Here is an 18,743-nt window from a genome sequence, read left to right on the forward strand (position 1 = left end):
GTGGCCCTGCTTGGAGAAGATAAAACACACACACGCTTCCTGTCTTCTGTGTGCATTTTCTTGTGCAGTAGTTGTTTCTGGACCAAGAGTAACTTCATTTCCAAGAGGAAGCGCCCACCATCTGAGGCACTGAGATTTAAGAAATTAACTTTTATTCTGTAAAAGCTTATTTTCTAGCAAAAACATGAATGAAAAGGAAGCATCGCTGAAAGCAACATTAAGCACATTCTGTAACACAGCTGTTAATATCTTTCTCAGCTGGACAAGATGTATTTTGCAGCCTGAGAGATCTGCCTGTGTATAGTTAAAGGCCTGTTTTTTTGTATTGAGTTTAAAAATTACATGCTCCAGTACTTCTATACACCCTTCATTCAGCAACATCAAAGCTGTAGGCAGATGGCTGACTCCAGTTTACCTAGAGAGAAAAAAGATATTAGAAAAAGATGGGATTTTGTAACAGATATTTTAATTATTTCTGTCTTAAATGGCAATGATCTCCATGTCTGAGACCTGTTGACATTAAGACAATATGTTTAGTAATAGGTAAGATCATTTATGGTAACATGAGAGCTTGTGGAAATGCACTGGTGTTGGCCCTATGCTCAGCTATGGAAACATACCTAGTGGTAAGTACTGTGTACCCAAGGCTTTTCAAGTCTAAGTAGCAAGTAGTCTACAACTGAGAGGATATCATCAGGTCACAGAAAAATACGGGAGTATGTTGTGATCCTGAGTGCCTTTAAAATGCATGGATGGACCAACAGTCATTTCTTTCCCATTATCTCTCATTATTACACGTGGGAATAAGCAATATCTATGTGATGAGTAGGGAGTACAACACATGGATGAAAATATTAATATGTAACACAGTGTTAACAGATTCTGTAATATTCTTGACCCCTAGTTTCCAAAGAGGAATTAAATTATTCTGGTACAGATAGTGTGTGACACAATACGTGATGACTAAGAAAAATCATAATCATATTGTAGTTATGATTGGGAATATTTCCTGTTGGTTATTAATACTGTCTTGTTGATAGGTTAACAAGCATGCAAGAAATTGCTTAAAGGATGCAAGCTTTTACGAGAGATTTCAACTTTCTTTTTGTTTGGGGTTTGGTGTTATTTTGTGAAATGTATATGATAGAAATTTCAGCTCTGCATAAGATGAGACAGGTTCTATTTGTAGAGAGCTGACATATGTTTATGGAGGTAATTCTCATAATGTCTGTGTTAATGTAATAAATATACATGAAGATTTTCTTCTTAAAATAGACTAAAACAAGAGATTCACAGAAAACAGGAATCCGCACTCTCCTAATTCACAAGATTTCTGCTCCATGACAACTATTTCAGCTAAGTGTTTCTTTGTGTCCTGTTCTCACAGGGGGCAGGACTGAAACTCAAATGCTTTCCTTCCTGTTAGAATTTGGTAATACACCATTTTCATTCTTCATCAGAACAGTGTCATGCAATTGTCAGATCTCTCGTATCTATACTCAACAGCAATAATGAGAAAGAGGAGGAACCTTCAGATTCTTTTGTTTGTTTCAAATGTATTTATCTTATTAACAGCTTTTATTATAAGTACTTAGATTTTAGCCTATTCTCATGCAGCTTTTGATTTCTGTTTCCAATCTCTGTTGTTAATGCTTGTGGGGGGGAAAATAAAAGCGCATTTTACTGCTGTTTTGCTATTGTTGTAATCATCCTTCTAAATGTTTCTGCCATAGTACATGGTTTTCTTGCAAAACAGAACTTGGAGATTCTTGGTTAAATCTTAGCCCATAGTTAAATAATAGTTTTACACACGCATAAGGGGACTGTACATTAATGGTTCTGTTTGTGTTTTAGAAGTCAATAAAATCAGTGCAATTAAAACTTTTGGTCAAGAGCTAGGAAAGATGAGAAGCTATAGAGATATATCCATTGAAGAAGCATGCTTACTGTTCAGCAAAGAAATTTGTGGTTTGATATGCTTCAAACATATAGTTTTATAGAAGCAGCGCTAGCAGTCGCATTTCCTAAGAGGTGACATTTGAATTACAGCTTAGATTTTATTCAAATATTCTACGGTGAAAGTACAATATTTAATTCTAAATATGTGATATTTTTTTGTAGCTAATTAACTTATTCCCACTGCCTATGACTTTCTGGCATTACAGCCCATTTCCAGGCTTTCACAGGTATTATTTTCGGCAGCTAGTATTGCTCAGAGCCACCATCTTTCCTTAAACTTATCCAAATCAGGCATTAGTAATGAACCCCTAGAACAGATAAAGCTAGATATGTGGTAATCAAGGATTTTAAGTCAACTAAGTCTTTTGCAAGCTTCAAACTAAACAGCTTACAGTTTGGACAGTCCCAAAGCATGAGCTGTACTTTGTATAGGTAATCATATAAATTGTGTCTTTGACTTTTTATTTCCGATGTGCAAATGATGCCTTGAAACATACTATCTCTTGCTCTAGTAGCTTTCTTGACTTATTACAACATAGTTTGGAATAATTTTTTGAGCAAAATAAAAAGGAATAATCTTTGCAAAATGCTTACCAACCTGTTTCAATGTTAGGTGATATGTTCTTTCTGGCTACTCATACTGATGAATCCTGTGCCTTTCCAAATTCTTCATAACTTCTTAAGAGGTTGCCATTACTTCTTTATGACATAATAATTATTTTGATTACTTCCCTTTACCGTCTTTTCCTCAAGATAAGTTTCAATGTTTCTACCACCTGCTTGGTGGGTAGAAATATTGCAATACCTGTTCGTTCGTTCGTTCGTTCTTTCTTTCTTTCTTTCTTTCTTTCTTTCTTTCTTTCTTTCTTTCTATCCCTCCTTCCCTCCTTCTTTCTTTCTTTCTCTCTTTCTTTCCTTCCTCCTTTCCTCCTTTTTTTCTTTCTTTTTCTTTCATATAAGAAATGTGAAATCTGTTTGGGGATTTGTTCAAGTTGCATTCTGCCTTTATTTTCAGTCTTAATTTTCCATTATTCTATATTTTTTCGCCAAGCTTAACTGAAAGTTTTACGTTTTTTGTAGTGTAATACCACTTAGGAAATTCCTTTAACTTGTTCCTCTGTCTCAGTAATCTTGGTGGCAATAGAGTTCATCATCTTGCTTAGCCTCATCTAAAACATTTTAAATATGATCTTTTGAGGTCCCTTCCAGCCCTTGAGATTCTGTGAATGTTTTATCACCAGTGGAGACTGTGCAGGTTTAGAAAAGAAGTGAATGACTCCACAATGTAGAATGAAAGTTAATGGATAATGGAAGTTACTCTTTATGTGTTCATAGTTAACATAGGGGAATTCCTTGGATATATCTGTAATTGAAGGGTAGGAGTCTTACTGTGGTATTGCAAATTTGAGTGTATGTCTACAGGCATTAAATGTTAAAATAATTCAATACTGAGAAGTTGTGAAGAAATCTAGAACTCTATAGTGACTCTAAGAGCAAAATGAATAAATATAGTGTGACTTTCAAATATGTCTACAAACACTGTTGTAGAGTTAGAAACACAGAACCAAGAATAACTGGGTCATCAAGCCCAGCTTCCTTTCATCAAGATAATATTTGTTACTGTCACCATCTTATTAAAAAAACAGTCTTTTTAAAAACAGCTTTCATGAGCAACAAGGCTGTCATCAGGCCTATCTCTTTCCGTTGGAGTTTCTTTACACTTTATTCAAAGAGCAAGTCAATTTTGATCCATAGTTTCTATGGACCTTTTCCTCTATTAACCATTTATCTTCTGAGGTGTCTGAGTAGAGCAATCATATTCCTTTTCTTTTCATTTATTTGGTCCTCAACTCTGCACAGATCCCAGTGTGAATACAGTTTTGACAAGAAGAATTGGAATGTGTACCATAGTCTACATGAGACCTCATTAATGTCTTACACAAGTCAGTTAATATTTGTTCCTTGCTTTTGGAAATATCTTGCCTGATGTCCGTCTGGATGGCATTTTCTATTATGAGGCATCATTATGCCATCGAATTGAATATGCAGCTTATAAGCAAACGTGTAACTATCTATGATGTGCACTGCTGACTGATACTACTATACTACTCCATGTTATATATAATACTGGCATAAGAGTTTTGCTGGCAGTTATCGTACACTTTTTTGTAATTGTGGTTACTTTTTTCAGTCTTAAGATATCATTGTGACTTGACAAATGTCATAAAAATCCATGTGTCAAGCTTTGTGGTACCACATGTTAATTCTTCCAGGATTCTTTGGCAATTATGTTCCCTTATCCTCCCTGGCTTGAACCACTGAGCTCCCTGAATTTTGCTTCTTAACCTTCATTCCTGCTAATTAATCAGTCTCCTGTCACCTCCATGTGCATTATAGTCCTTATTGAGTAATAAGGAAGAATACTTATTGATCTTTTTCTAGATGTGTCTGGATTTACTTGCAAATCTACCACATTCTTTTTTTTTCCCCCTGGTTGCTTATATGTATGTCTATGCACAGATACATGGGGATAAAAAGGTAATAGCATATACACATGCATTTTTTTACTATTTGTTTTATATCAACTTGACTTTCAGCATTTCTTGAGCATGGACAAGTGCCATAGCTGCATCTTAATTCTAAAATCATCATATCTTACTGAGTTTGTGTTTGTTTAAAATTCATATTCTCCTTTACTTTCATGCACAAAACTTTAAAATTTATGTAAATAAAATAAAGGGAATAACCATTTAAAATTTATACTTTTATTAAAATTCCTTTGCTATTGCCTTAGAAATGTCTCTCGTAATATTCTCTCCAGTTCAGTGATGCATTCAAAAATAACTCAAGTGAGTTATTTACAGACTTAAAATTAGGGATGTGATAGAACAAAAGCTACTCTGTATTTTGGGGGGTTGAGTTCTCAAAATCACAGTTGTCTAAGTAGCATAGAATCATAGAATGGTAGGGTTTGGAAGGGAGCTTTAGAGATACTCTAATCCAACCCCCCTGCAGAAGCAGGACAATCTAGATCAGGTCACATAGGAACGTGTCTAGCCTCCACAACCCCTCTGGGCAGCCTGTTCCACTGCTCCCTCACCCTCACAGTGAAATAGTTTTTTCTAACATTTAAGTGGAACTTTCTTGTGTTCCAGCTTCATCCCATTACTCCTTGTCCTGTTGCTAGCTACTATAGCATATTCCTTGGAAGAAAAGATCATGCAGTTACAAGTACTTCATGATTTGTCCCAGGATTTTCATTCATGTCTTGGCCCACCACGAGGCATTGTGTTGCTTATCATAATTTTTACTCTGCATCTGTGATCATTTTGATATGACCATACATGGGCAATTAATAAATTGATATTTTGTTATGTAATGAAATTAAAAGAGCTAGTTCAAGAAAAAAAAATTGATTATTAGAACATCTTGAATACCCTGTTGTGGTAACATCTGATGGCATTTTTTCACTCTTTAGTATAAATAATTATTAGTTTAATCTTTTTTTTTTTATTTTATTCTTGTGTACTGTGGAACAAGTTATTGCTGTACCTAGTAAGAGAAACTTTGAAGTGTTATATTGCAATGATGTTGTGAAAATGTTTTCGTTTACACATCCAGATAGCACAGAATCCAAGTAACAGTTACAGCTCTGATTTTCTCTATGATGGCAACTTTAGTTAGTTTTGCACTTTCAGTGTGTATAGTAAATCCCATTACATTTGCAATCAAGCATAAAGTAATTATCCCTTTTCCCCTTTTATCACAGATTCCTTGCAGCTTGGAGTACTGGGATGAGCTTCAGAAATCATTTGTTGCATTCCGGGAATTCAGTCTGTCAGAAAGCAAAGTCTGTGAACTACAGTTGCCGAGTATCAACCTTGTGAAGGACCAGAAAGAGCTGATAGCCTCTGATCTGTGGAGGATTGTCCTGAACAGCAGTCAGAATGTGCCTGATGACCAAAGGTAATTGTAAAGGAGGAGGGAAAAACAGAAATCCAATGCAACACTGTTTAGAGATCATTTTCAAGAAACTTGGGAAATAAGATACTGTTTTCTTATGCAGTAAGAGTAGCCAGTCTTAAATGAGCTTCAGACTGTATGTCACAAAAGACCTTTGTTTTAAATTTATAGGCAGCCTAGAAACATCATATTAGTCCATTTTCTGAATAGAGGATTACTGAAAAGTGAAGACAAACAGGCTATATACTAAAACTTCTTGGCTTCACAAGGCAATAAAATTAGCTAATTAACAAAAGAAAACTGAAAGTCTATCCACTCGTATGCCTTTATTCTGTCTTCAGTGTAAGTCAATGACTAAAATAAGCCAAGTATCTATTTTAAATACGTTGAACAAAACTTTAGTACTTCAAGAGCATTATGTTACTATTCATCCAGCTTGGTTACTATGCTCTGAGTAAAAAAATTAACTGGCATTTTCAAACCCTGGGGATCCATTTTTCATCATGTTTACAACTGGTAACAATGTAAAATGACTGTTGTTTACTCAGTTTGCATTCATTCAGTTTTGGTTAACATGAACAGTAAGAAGAAAAAAGTACAAGTTCTCTCTACAAACAGCAGTAGAATGGCTTTCAAAGACATTCTTAACATTTTGTAGTTAGAGTAGAAAACCCAGAATGACCTTGTTGGATCATTGGTATTTGCTGATTTTTGCTACCTTATGTATGAACACATGATTGAATGATCGCATAGCACACACATATATGTTATGTGAAGCTACAGAATTCAGAGAAATCAGGAAATATGAACATGGCTAACAAAATCAAGGAAGAAAACATCTGGCTTCCATTAATAGTATCAGGTTGGAAATGATTTCTTGATGTTAATTGTGAAAGAATGCATTTTCATCATTGGGAAGTTAAGTGTTTTAGACAAGGTTAATTCCTCTGAATGTGGGACCTTGGCAAAATTGCCTTCCTGGTCAGCTTAACACCACAGAAATGTGAACTCGGTGGGAACTGAAAATGAAGTAGTGAAATTTAGTAGATTTTTTTTAATCAAGTCACTTGGCACAGTAATCACGTTTACTTTTTTCTGCTCAAATAAAATTCATCACTCTATGCAATGTATCATCCAGGGAGCTCTGATAAGCTAATGAGTTGTAATCATTCAGAAAGAGGCTAGGGTTAAAATGAAATACAAATGAGTAAAAAGCAATATAAAACCAGTTTGGACTGTGATTAACTTGAGAAACATTTTACAACACATCAATACACCTGCCTAGAAGGTCTAAACATATGAGTTTTAAGCTGGGACGCTGCAGCCCTGCTCCACAGTAGTGACCACTGGCTGACCTGGAGGTTTTGAGACGGTTCACAAGAACTGAAATACATATAGTTACAGCTACAGAACCAAGTTTAAGGTAATGCTTAAGCTCTAAAGCATCATGTTCTATTAAAGGGAAGCCTTGTTTAGGAGGTGGTGACAGATACTGTGGACCTGCAGAGAAGACCAACCTTTCTAGACCCTTAGTAGGATATAGAAAGTCCACGTTGGCAGTTTGTTGAAACCACGACTTCCTCAGACAAACATACTGCTACCAGTATGAATATTTTCTTGTGAGCAAGTACCCTAAAAACTATTCCGGATATTTCAAACTTTTTTGGTTTTGAGAGGGAGAGACCCGTGTCATGGTAAATTTCAATGCTGGGCTTGTTCCTAACTCAAGCATTCAACATGAGATCTTATAGACTTGTGAGAAGAGCCACAAGGAGCTGTGCCTAAAACTAGTGCCAAGTGTTAGACCACAGAACTTCAGGGCTGAGGGATCTGCGAGTGAGAGTGAGAAGTGAAGACTATAAAAGTTGAATCTCAGTTTTCATGGAGACTTGTGATGATTTGATATTAATTACATACTGAACAGTATGATTGATTAGCAAATTTAATTCACTATTGATTGTAAAGTATAAAAATGCTTAGTGTTGTGGAAGTTTATTTTCTTAGTTTGATCTCGTACTTTGAGTCAGGCTGTAACAGCTGCCATATGCATGCAGCTGCTGCTCAAAGATAATATTTTTTTCCTTCGAATTCTGCAGGGTGGTTTTTTGTGGTAACCTCTATGATATGCTAATTATTAATACCAGAGAGCAGATCCCTTGTGTTTTAAATACTTTATTACTGATTCTTAATATCAGTTATAAAGTATGAAACTTATGTGGCTCGTATGACAGGAAAACAGCAAGGTTTGTGAGAAGATGTGGATCCAGCTGATATTTTGAGCAGTAGCTGGCAGGCTGAAGTGTATCAGCCAATAATGAATATGGGAATATGTAAAGATATCATGATCCAAATCCTGTGGTATGCAAGCTCTTTCTGAGATTGATCAGGAACTGATTAGAAGTACAAAAACCAAGGACCTGTTTATACTATGTCCTGTTTAAGGACATAATATATATATATGCAGACTGTTTATTTTTAAGAATTTTGTAGACTTGTCAGTATTCAATTAATGTATAAGGTTTGAATGAAAATTTATGAATATTTTTTCAATAAGTGAATTTATTTTGCATCCCTTAATAATTTAGTATAGTGTCTATGGAAAGAATCATATATGCCATAAATTACTGTTTATGAAAGACCTGAAAATAAGGAATTAAAAGGACATTACCATAGAATTTTTTTTTTATAGGTTGCATTTTCATGTTGCAAGACTAGAAAATTATAATCAAAATTGCTTTTATTAAAAGCTCTGTTTAGTTGGTGAGACACTAAACCACCCTCCCTGGTTTGGTTAAGAGGAGTTTATCATTCTTTGTTTAAAGAGGTTATGTTACAGGTTGTTTTATATATTTGTGCATCTCCTGTGTAATGTAGACAGTATTTTTGTAATTACTGACATACTAACATGAAATAGTAATTGAAAAGATACAAACCATGAAACAAGTACAAAAACTTTTAAATAAGCTTTAAATTGCTACTTTTAAAAAATTAAATCATGATCAGGTTTCTTGCTAATTGTTTTCGCTTTTCTCAAAGTAAATGATGTACTGGATTTTGACCTCTAACAATTTGGGTTCAGACCAGCATTTGAGTCATAAATTAAATGAGTTAAGTGGTCTCTTTCCTTTCCCAGTGGATATTTTCCCTTGTTGCGGTTTCATCACAAATGGCAGTTTTGGTTAAAATATTTCACTTTTTAACAGGAATAATGCAGGTTGCTGTTAAGTCATTGTTCCCAGTTGCCATATATATCATTTGAAATGCTTTTCATGATATTTAATTATTATACTTTATAATGTCTTTGAATGTAGGTATTTTTCATTTAAAAAAAAAAAAAGATATTTCACAGGATTTTAAAAAAAAGAAACCTAAAAGTAGAAAAATAAGAAATTTCTGGTATTAAAGTCAGGTTTGTTTTATTTAAAATTTTCTCCATGAACGTATTGTGCCGAATATAAAACAGTAGAAGCTGGTTATTCCTTTTCTCCCCAGCAGAAAAACTACAGGCAATCAACACTGCATTTTGTACCTCCAAAGCAGCAAGTAGGATTTTTTTGATACTGTATTCATTTGATGAATCTTGATGTAAAAGTCAGATCTCCCTCTAATATTAATGTTCATACCACTGTTCACCACGACTTAATAGAAAGTTTGCTGGATTTTCAGCTAACACTGCTTTATTTTCTGTTTGTGCAAAGCATGTGATGAACTGTGTCTTTTATTTCTGTGCTTTATGCAAGATAAAAGGAGAAAGCAGCAGTGCTGAAGATCTGTTAGAAGTCTACCTAAGCAAAAAATTTAAATGAGATTTAATTTTAAATTGGAGGATTGTGATAGAGATTGTAAGAACTACAGTTACCCTGTAAAAATTTTCATTAAATATTATAATCTTTTCTTATAGCTCTTTTCTAAAGGCAATACTATAGTAATTGGCTGTTATTTTCTATGTATTTTGTACTTCAAGTAATTTATACTGTTAATGTATTTTTATTTTCATAATGATATGGGTGCTATAATTCAGGATATGGTTTGTGGTTGAGTAAATATCAAATGGACTCTTTCACAGATAATTTTTTTCCATAGAGTGACTTTCCCTTCTAAAAAGTGGCTCAGGCCACATTGTCATAGAATCATAGAGTGGTAGGGGTTGGAAGGGACCTTTAGAGATCATCTAGTCCAACCCCCCTGCAGAAGCAGGGCAACCTAGATCAGGTTGCCTAGTAACACATCCAAGCGGGTCTTGAAGACCTCCAAGGAAGGAGACTCCACAACCCCTCTGGGCAGCCTGTGCCAGGGCTCTGTCACCCTCACAGTGAAATAGTTTTTTTCTTATATTTAAGTGGAACTTCATCCCATTACCCCTTGTCCTCTTGCTAGCTACTATAGAAAAAAGGGATGTCCCAACCTCCTGACACCCACCCTTTAGATATTTATAAATGTTAATAAGATCTCCCCTCAATTTCCTCTTCTCCAGACTAAACAGCCCCAGTTCCCGCAGTCTTTCCTTGTATGAAAGATGTTCCATTCCCCTGATCATCTTGGTGGCCCTGCGCTGGACTCTGTTCAGAAGTTCTCTGTCCCTCTTGAGCTGGGGAGCCCAGAACTGGACACGGAACTCCAGATGAGGCCTCACCAGGGCAGAGTAGAGGGGGAGCAGAACCTCCCTTGTCCTGCTGGCCACACTCTTCTTGATGCATCCCAGGATGCCATTGGCCTTCTTGGCCACAAGGGCACATTGCTGGCTCACGTTTAGCTTATTATCAATCAGGACTCCCAGGTCTCTCTCTACAGTCCTGCTCCTCTCAGTCCTGCACCACCAGTGCTTGCCCTTCTCTAGCACAGGAGAGGATGCAAGGCTGGTTCTCAGGGGACTGGAACATCTTTCATACGAGGAAAGACTGCGGGAGAGACTGAGTGGAAATCTTATTAACATTTACCAATACCTAAAAGGTGGGTGTCAGGAGGTTGGGACATCCCTTTTTTCTATAGTAGCTAGCAACAGGACAAGGGGTAATGGGATGAAGCTGAAACACAAAAAGTTCCACTTAAATGTAAGAAAAAACTATTTCACTGTGAGGGTGACGGAGCAGTGGCACAGGCTGCCCAGAGGGATTGTGGAGGCCTGGACATGTTCCTATGCGACCTGATGTAGGTGAACCTGCTTCTGCAGGGGGATTGGACTAGATCTCTAAAGGTCCCTTCCAACCCTACCATTCTATGATTCTGTCTCAGGGAGCAACATTGTCCCATCCTTGTTTGCTGTTTCTCTCTGGTTAGTTTTTTAAGCATGTGTTAGACTCTGAGGTTTGTTAGGGTTTGTTTTTGGTTTCTAAGGTGATTTACGTAAAAAACAGTTTTGAATATTTTTGTTCCCAACATTTTAAGTTTCAGAATGTTATCTCTGCTTGATCTGCTGCTTGTGGAGCAGAAAAATCAGAGCAAAGTATGGCTAAGTGTTTTAAATTATTTCCCTGATGTGACACTCCCAACATGTCATGTTGCCCTGTAACCATTAAGGTTATGAGTGAGAGAGCTCAATAAATAAAAAGCATGTATATAGAATTTGGCTAAATAAGAATTTGGAGGGGTTGATTTGTTCTTAATTTTATTAAAATAGCCATCTCAAAAAAAAACATGTCTAAAGGAATAAGAATGTGAAGTCACTGATAGATGACTTCTTTCTGAGGAATTGTCTAATTACAGAATGAACCTCACATTTCAGAAATAAATGTCCTTTTTTTTGCTGTTTGTTTGTACCCATTTGTACAAATTAATACTTAGCATTTTTTTAAAAGTTCCTTGTAGTTTGGTTATCCTTTATTTGCACCTCTCTACCTCTTTTCTATTTTTATTCAATGTCCCTTAACTTCTGTTTCTAATCACAATGCAATGAGCAAAATTTCTTAAAATATTAACAGTTATTCAGAGAGAGCAAACTATTTTCATAGATTCAAAAGTATTTAATGGTCTAAATCGGCATATGAATTTTTGTGACCTTTGGATTTGCTTCCTTACTTTGTTAAAACAATCTAAGGAGTATTACTAGCATAGCAAAGAAAAGCATCCCATTTCCGTTGCTCTGTTCCAGACCCATAGAAGTTGTATCATTTCAACACCAAGAATAATATTATTTCCAAAGAAGCCAGTTTTCAAAAAGCCTACAACACCATTTTTAAAATGTAAACAGGCAATTTGAGGCAGTAAAGCAGCACAGCAAAGCAGATAAAACTCTGATTAAGTGATCTATCTTTCATTTTTCATTGACCTAGTCCATTCTTGATATCCTGTCTTGATTCTTTGACAATTAACTAATTTTATTTGGATTTTACTGCTACACAAATATTTTAATTTATGTTCACAAATCAAAGTTGGATTTAAGCTCCATAAATAAATACCGTACTAGCTAGTTTCTGTAACACCAAACAATATTGCTAAATTTACCTATCCATGGAATTCTACGTATTAGTAGCTGAACATTTTTCATATCTACTATATTTTTGCATAATTTTGCAATAACACACATGGAATAATGAAAAATTTTGTGCTAAAAGCATGATACATATTGCTTTGAAAGCCAGTGCTTGAATTTTAATTTCAGATATCTTTAATATGTCAATAAAGATCTATTCATGCTGCTTTATAACACTAATTACTTTCTGACTAAAATAGTAAGTTGGCCTTTGCTAATCCTTTGTTAAATTTAATTTTACAATTACAAGCAATATTTGACTGAGGACTTAGTTTTCTTGAATCAAGTCTATGCTTTTAAAATGAAACTCATTGGTGCCATTCTACAAAGGGAGTGAGAATAAAGAACATTAAGGATAGATTTGACTTAATTTAGAAAGTTTATTTATACTTCAGTGATGTCTCAGCAACCTATAGAGTTGTGATGTAGTGTTAGTTTCTCCAGAGAGACTGGATGGTAACACTTGGAAATTCACAACATCAGGAGCCTGTCTAGGAAGAGAAAAAAAACAGTGAGATGGCATTTTAAATGTATAGTTAGTATGTTAAAATAGGTGCTAGTAAAAGGCTCTAGTCTGAGCTTATAACACTTGGAGATTCTTTTTAATTATGACTGTAGAGTGAGAAGGGCAAAGGAAAGAAATGTTACAGAGGCAGGGTTTATATGCATAGTAGTTTGATGGCTGCGAGTTTGTTTCCTCAAAATAAAGTGGAAAACTCATCTTCTGGACCAGATTAACTTTCAGTTCATTCTTATAGCTTTAATAATGGTAATGTATTCTGTTTAGCCATTTCAGCAATTAAAGATACCCAGTATATTTTGTTCATATTTTCTGTAACTACGCTTTACTTCTATGGTTCATGTGTTTCAGTGAATTGAAAGTGCAGTGTGATAAACATGCTGTTGAATTGTAGTCTTGTTTATGCTCTGCTTGGGAAAACATGCATACACTAACATTAGCAGTTAAAATGATTACATTGTCTGTGTCAGAAAACCAACATGGCACATGGTCAAGTGATAAAATCCTGGAATCATGTAACTGCCTCTTTGTCGTCTACCTTTCACAGCTCGGAAAGTGAATCTGGCTCACAAAGCGCATGCGATCAGCTTGTAACCCCCACGGCATTAGCAGCCTGTACCAGGGTTGACTCCTGTTTCACTCCCTGGTTTGTACCATCCCTAAGTGTGTTGATCCAATTTACCTATTTGGAAGTCCACTTCTGCCATCATCTTGATCAACTCGGCTCGGGTACGTACTCCTTTATGTAGAATAATAAAATCATGTAGTGTATACATGCTGCTTAGTTGTCGTTTTGCTGTCTGTAGCCTGCATTTCCTCATTCAAACAGGCATTCTTGACATAAGTTATTGCCAACAGCCACCAGTTGTACAGATTTTGGTTTAAGGCTGTTGACTTCTGTGCAATGAGAAAGTACATGCAACAGGCAGTGGGCCTGGCTGAGCAGCCCCCTTCCTCTCTCTGGAGTAGGTAACTGTAGAAGCTATCCGTTTTTCGTAGTCTGATTAGTGACAGCAGGTGCCCCTTCAGTTTTGAGCCATCTTAGTGAATGAATTTGATCTTTTAAATTTTCCAGCATATTAACAGTACTATTCAAATATTTGAAGATTTTGCAACTCCCTTAGTAAGAATTCCTTGGAAAAGCTCTGAGAGCTGCAGATTTAACTGTTACTTCAATTATGATGACTTTTGGAGCTACATCTGGTTTCGTTCAGTGCTCTCTGTCATTGCATTAATGGCAAATACATTCCAAGAGATCTTTAGATTATTGTCTGATTTTCAAATGCCAAGAATGCTTTCCATGGAAGATGAGCAAATATCTTTGATAATTTTGATGTAGACAGCTTTTATCATGAGTAGTTGTTGTGTTTCTGTGTGTATTATAATATATTCATTATCAAATCATAGCAAAACTGACACTCAACATCTAGCAAATAATTCTTTGCCTATCAGCTACCTGTATCAGTACATAATTTTCCTCACTATTACATTCCAATTCCAGATGCTTGATCTTTAAAATCATACATACTGGAAAAAGCAAAAATCAGATTAAAATCAAACCCATCTGTTTTGTTTTTCAAGAGGAACTGAGTTTCTGCTGATGCTGCTGTTGTTCTTGTTATAGCACCTAAAAGGCCTTAAGTTCTGGGGCTCCTTTGTGCTATGTTATATGGAAAGGAGCACAGAACTTATTGTATCCATTATGCTTTTGTAGAATAATAGGGCTGGATCCTGGAAAGTGATGAGTGTTTTGGTTCCAGATCTGTAGAGCACTTGAGCATATGCTAATTTTAAGCATGTGAGTAGTTCCAGCAACATAAATAACATCAATGGAAATGCTCTCATGCTTAATGTTACACAAGTGGTGTACACGCCTTGCAGTGTCTGCTGCCACAATGCTCAGCACTTTGTAGGATACTCAGGATACTGCTTTGTTAATTTCTAGTATTATGGCATAATAGGTTGCATCTCAGTGGGTTTTTGCTCTTGAAGACAATTTTCATTGTGGAGCCTCCTAGCTTGCCTAGTCACATGTCAGCAAATGTATTGCTAATCTTTATTGTATTCATAATGTGCTGTGTGTGGAATACGATATACATCTGCTATAGCAAGAATCTTCACAGAAATACAGCCTTGTCTCCAAATAGGTGTCAATCTGAATGCAGTGTGTTGATAAAGCAGCTTGGCTGTTTACCATGAAAATATTTTGGTTTGCAGATATATTTTGTTTACAGCTGCTATTAATTACAGTCCTATTTTACGTCTAATAAACAGTGTGAACAGAATTGATTTCAGATTTCAGAAACATCTACTCTTTTGTGTATTTTACTTCATTTCATTTTAAGTACAAGCAGTTATACTCAGTTTACAAAAAGATACAGATTGTATCACAATAGTGATGTTCTAGTCTTGTTTGTTCTTTTACTTTTCAGCACCACCAAAGTTTCTTCAGCCTTTTCTATCTGATAAGAACATACCATCTGAACTAGAATACATGATAATTTCCTTTGATGAGCCTCACATATACCTTCGTCAGTGGAGCGATGAGTCAATGTTCCAGGAGATCCAGTTTTCAACTCAGGCCAACTGTAAACTTTTGGAGTGCCGAAACATGACTATGCAGAGTATTGTCAAACCTTTCAAAATCTGGGGGCAAATTGCTGTTTCCAGCGGTTCAGTAGGAAGGCTATTGGACTGTACAATAATGGTGGACCCAATTTTCATCAGCTTTGGCCAATATGCACTTCATTCTCTAAATACAGCAATTCAAGCTTGGCGGCAGGTATGCAAATACAACTAAAAACAATGAAGCTGTTTTGATTAATAGTAAATTAGAATACTAACTGCATTCATTAAAAGTATCCCATGTAAAAGCTTTAGTTTACATTAAAAATGGGGGTTTTTTGCTAATAAAAATCAAGTCTGTACAGCAATAAAAATTAGGAGACAGTTGATGCTATATGTAAAGGTAAAGCTGGTGAGAACTACTCAAGTTTCAGTCAAACTACATGGATTTTTATGAAAATAATCAGATTCTTGGTCTTGACATACATAATATTCCATTAATTTATGAAAAGATGAGTGATGCGTGATAAGTAAGCACAGCTCAGTCTGAGTGGTAGAGCATATTGATTCCAGCTACCACTTCTGTCCTTATTGGAGTTCAGCACTAGTTTCACATTACATTCTGTGAAAGCAGTATTAATGGCTGAAGCCAGTCCCAGTGTAAGGAACCTTGCTTCTGCAATGACCCCTCAAAGGCCTGTAATTCCCTTACTCCACCATAGCCTTGAAATCAAATCATTCTCTTCATCTGCCTGAAGACCTATGTGGAGCCTGGGAATTAATTACCTATCATGGCACTACAATAACAAAGCCCCCAAAAAAGGATAAAACATCTGGTTTATATCAAAAAAATTCTTTTTTTTAAGGGCATTCCATGGTTTTCTTGTTGCAAAAGGACATTCATAAAACAAAATCTAGTGTGATTTAAATCTTTGCAGCTGGCTCAAATATCAATGTGAACAAAAATCTTTGTAGCTCCAATTTCTGGTTTTTGTCATATTTTGAACAATGCTTTTAATAAAAAACAAACATAGAAAGTATAAGAGAGTCCTTGGTAGGCTGTTTAAACCCAAAATATTTCTGACTTGGTACTAGTCCCTCATCTAAGACATGTGTGGCAACTACTGCAAAACGGCCTTCAGAAAGGTCAGTTTCCTCTAAGGATGGAAAAAAAAAAAAAGATCTCTTAGACATAGCTATACATATAAATAAAATATGGTGCATAAATATTTAAATGTTTTAAACCACATCACAGTGTGAATGACTGACTGACTACTCCGTGCCTTGAAGGAATATTCTGAGTCGAAAAAACGGAATTGTATATTTGATTAAGTAGAGCCATATGTCGCATAGTATATTGCTGACAGGTACATTCTATGAATAGTTGGTACTGATTTATACACGGATTTGGCAATGTTAACATGAGCCACAGGAGGATATACTTCTGTAATTGTTGCTGTAATTTTCTTGTTTCCTCTCATGTCAAGGGTACTTGCCACCATGTTCTGATGTGGTGGGTATCTAGCCCTGAGTATTCAACATTAAAAACTTGCATCACTTTGAAATTACGGAACAGTTAACACACAAGTGGGTTCAAAACAGCTTATTAAATCAAATGTTACCAAGATGTTTTGTGTGTGGCTTTACCTCCAGATTAGGGAGTGGCACACATTGCACAGGGAGGGAGTGAATTTCCCAGTGACAAGGATTGTTTGATGTTTGCCATTCACACAAAATACAGTATAAATGCTGAAGCATGAATTTAGCATGAACTAGAAGCATGAATTTAATAAGCAGCAGAGGTTATTGAAATTCTCCACATATTTTTTACTGGATTAATATCTGAAACAAGTGATGTTATAGTCAGTGGACAGACAGATGAAGCATGAAACAATTTGGCCCTGCACCTTTAGGTCAAGAGTTCAGGATTAACAGAAGCCTCTGTCAGTGTCTTTGTTTCCTAGATATGGACTCAATTTTTTTTTTTTTTTCCAAGTAATGATGAACATTTTGAAAGTAGATTAAGCCTAAAAAACACCAGGCATACAACTTGCTTTATACTTCTAAGTCACATGCTGTAAATCTGAGAGGATTAGCACTTTTTAAAAATAGTTTTCCCTTTTGACTTGTTTCACTGTCTAATCTGAATTCCCTGTTTAAATACAAGCAGTAACGGGCTAATGCATATCTAAATGCAAACCTAAAGTAATGGTTTTAATAATCAAATAACTGGACAGGGAAATTCAAGATTGTTATTAATTTAGTTTTATTATTTAATAACAACATACAGAGTATCAGTTGAGGTAGAAAACGCATGTCTCCTGTGAACGTACATAGGAGGTGTTTGGATTTTTTCTCTTTCACTTAGGCATTGAAAATTTCACAAATTGTTTCATATCATTAGTGCTTTCTGATATCTAGAGACAGAGGGTCTGCTGAGAAAACAACTCCCCAGGTATGGTACTGAGTATTCCTGGGGAAAAAAGCTATTCCTTTGTGGTCTCGCACTGCAAATGTTTTCCTAAACTCCTCAGGAGTTATAAAAGCTCCTGTTTTAAAGCATTAGATCTTCTTTTCCTCCAGGTCCACGTGGTGCGTAACCTTCCTCTTGACAGTTGCACGAGTTTTCTTAATGAGCTGGGATCAGTCAAAGTGACATCTGTGATCACGGTAGTTTCCCTATCTTTCTACCATAAGCACAAAGAACAAAGGAAAAGGGTACAGAAAATTTGCATGTAGCTTCAATTTCACTTTCGAGTAGATAATGTTGGGGTGCTGCCATGAGATGTGAAGTTTAAACAATCAGAGGGAAAATGTTCCTTTATCTTAGAAGAATTTTGAGGAAAGTAAGAAATTTTGGACTTTCCGTCTAAAAAAAACATTACTAGGTAAGAGAGAGAGTGTACATGTGTTTAGACGTGTGTGTGAAAGAGAGAGGGCTTGCGCAGGTCTTTGGTAGCTTCTGAACCACACAGAAAATAACTGTGTGCATATAAAAAGGCTTAGGCTTTTATGTTGTTGGGTTGTTTTTTTTTTGCCAGATTCAGAAATGCTTTGAAATAGCTGTCAGCTGAGACATGAGTAGAAAGTTCTGAGACAGGGAAAGCCTGGTGACTAGTATTATGTGGTATGTTTTTCCCCTCTCTGAATAGAATTCACGAAATATTTGAAGGCCCAATAAAGGAGAGACACTTTCCAGGCCTCTCTGAGAGAAAAGAACAGCTGAAAAATGATCTAAAGAGGGGCAGGAAATTGTCCCCCAGGAAC

At 35.8% G+C, this 18,743-nt stretch overlaps 1 protein-coding gene across 5 annotated transcripts in view; it reads left to right on the top strand.

Moving 5' to 3' along the window:
• VPS13B (vacuolar protein sorting 13 homolog B) overlaps positions 1-18,743 on the top strand; it is a 457,128-nt gene that overhangs the window by 386,286 nt on the left and 52,099 nt on the right. For all 5 annotated transcript variants that reach the window (XM_061995669.1, XM_061995671.1, XM_061995673.1 and 2 more), the window contains 3 exons: positions 5,729-5,925; positions 13,459-13,640; positions 15,344-15,693. In XM_061995669.1, the coding sequence (XP_061851653.1) occupies positions 5,729-5,925; positions 13,459-13,640; positions 15,344-15,693 (729 nt within the window). The remainder of the gene's footprint in view (positions 1-5,728; positions 5,926-13,458; positions 13,641-15,343; positions 15,694-18,743) is intronic.

The sequence above is a fragment of the Colius striatus genome, chromosome 4, assembly GCF_028858725.1.
Source record: "Colius striatus isolate bColStr4 chromosome 4, bColStr4.1.hap1, whole genome shotgun sequence".
Classification (NCBI taxonomy): Eukaryota; Metazoa; Chordata; class Aves; order Coliiformes; family Coliidae; genus Colius; species Colius striatus.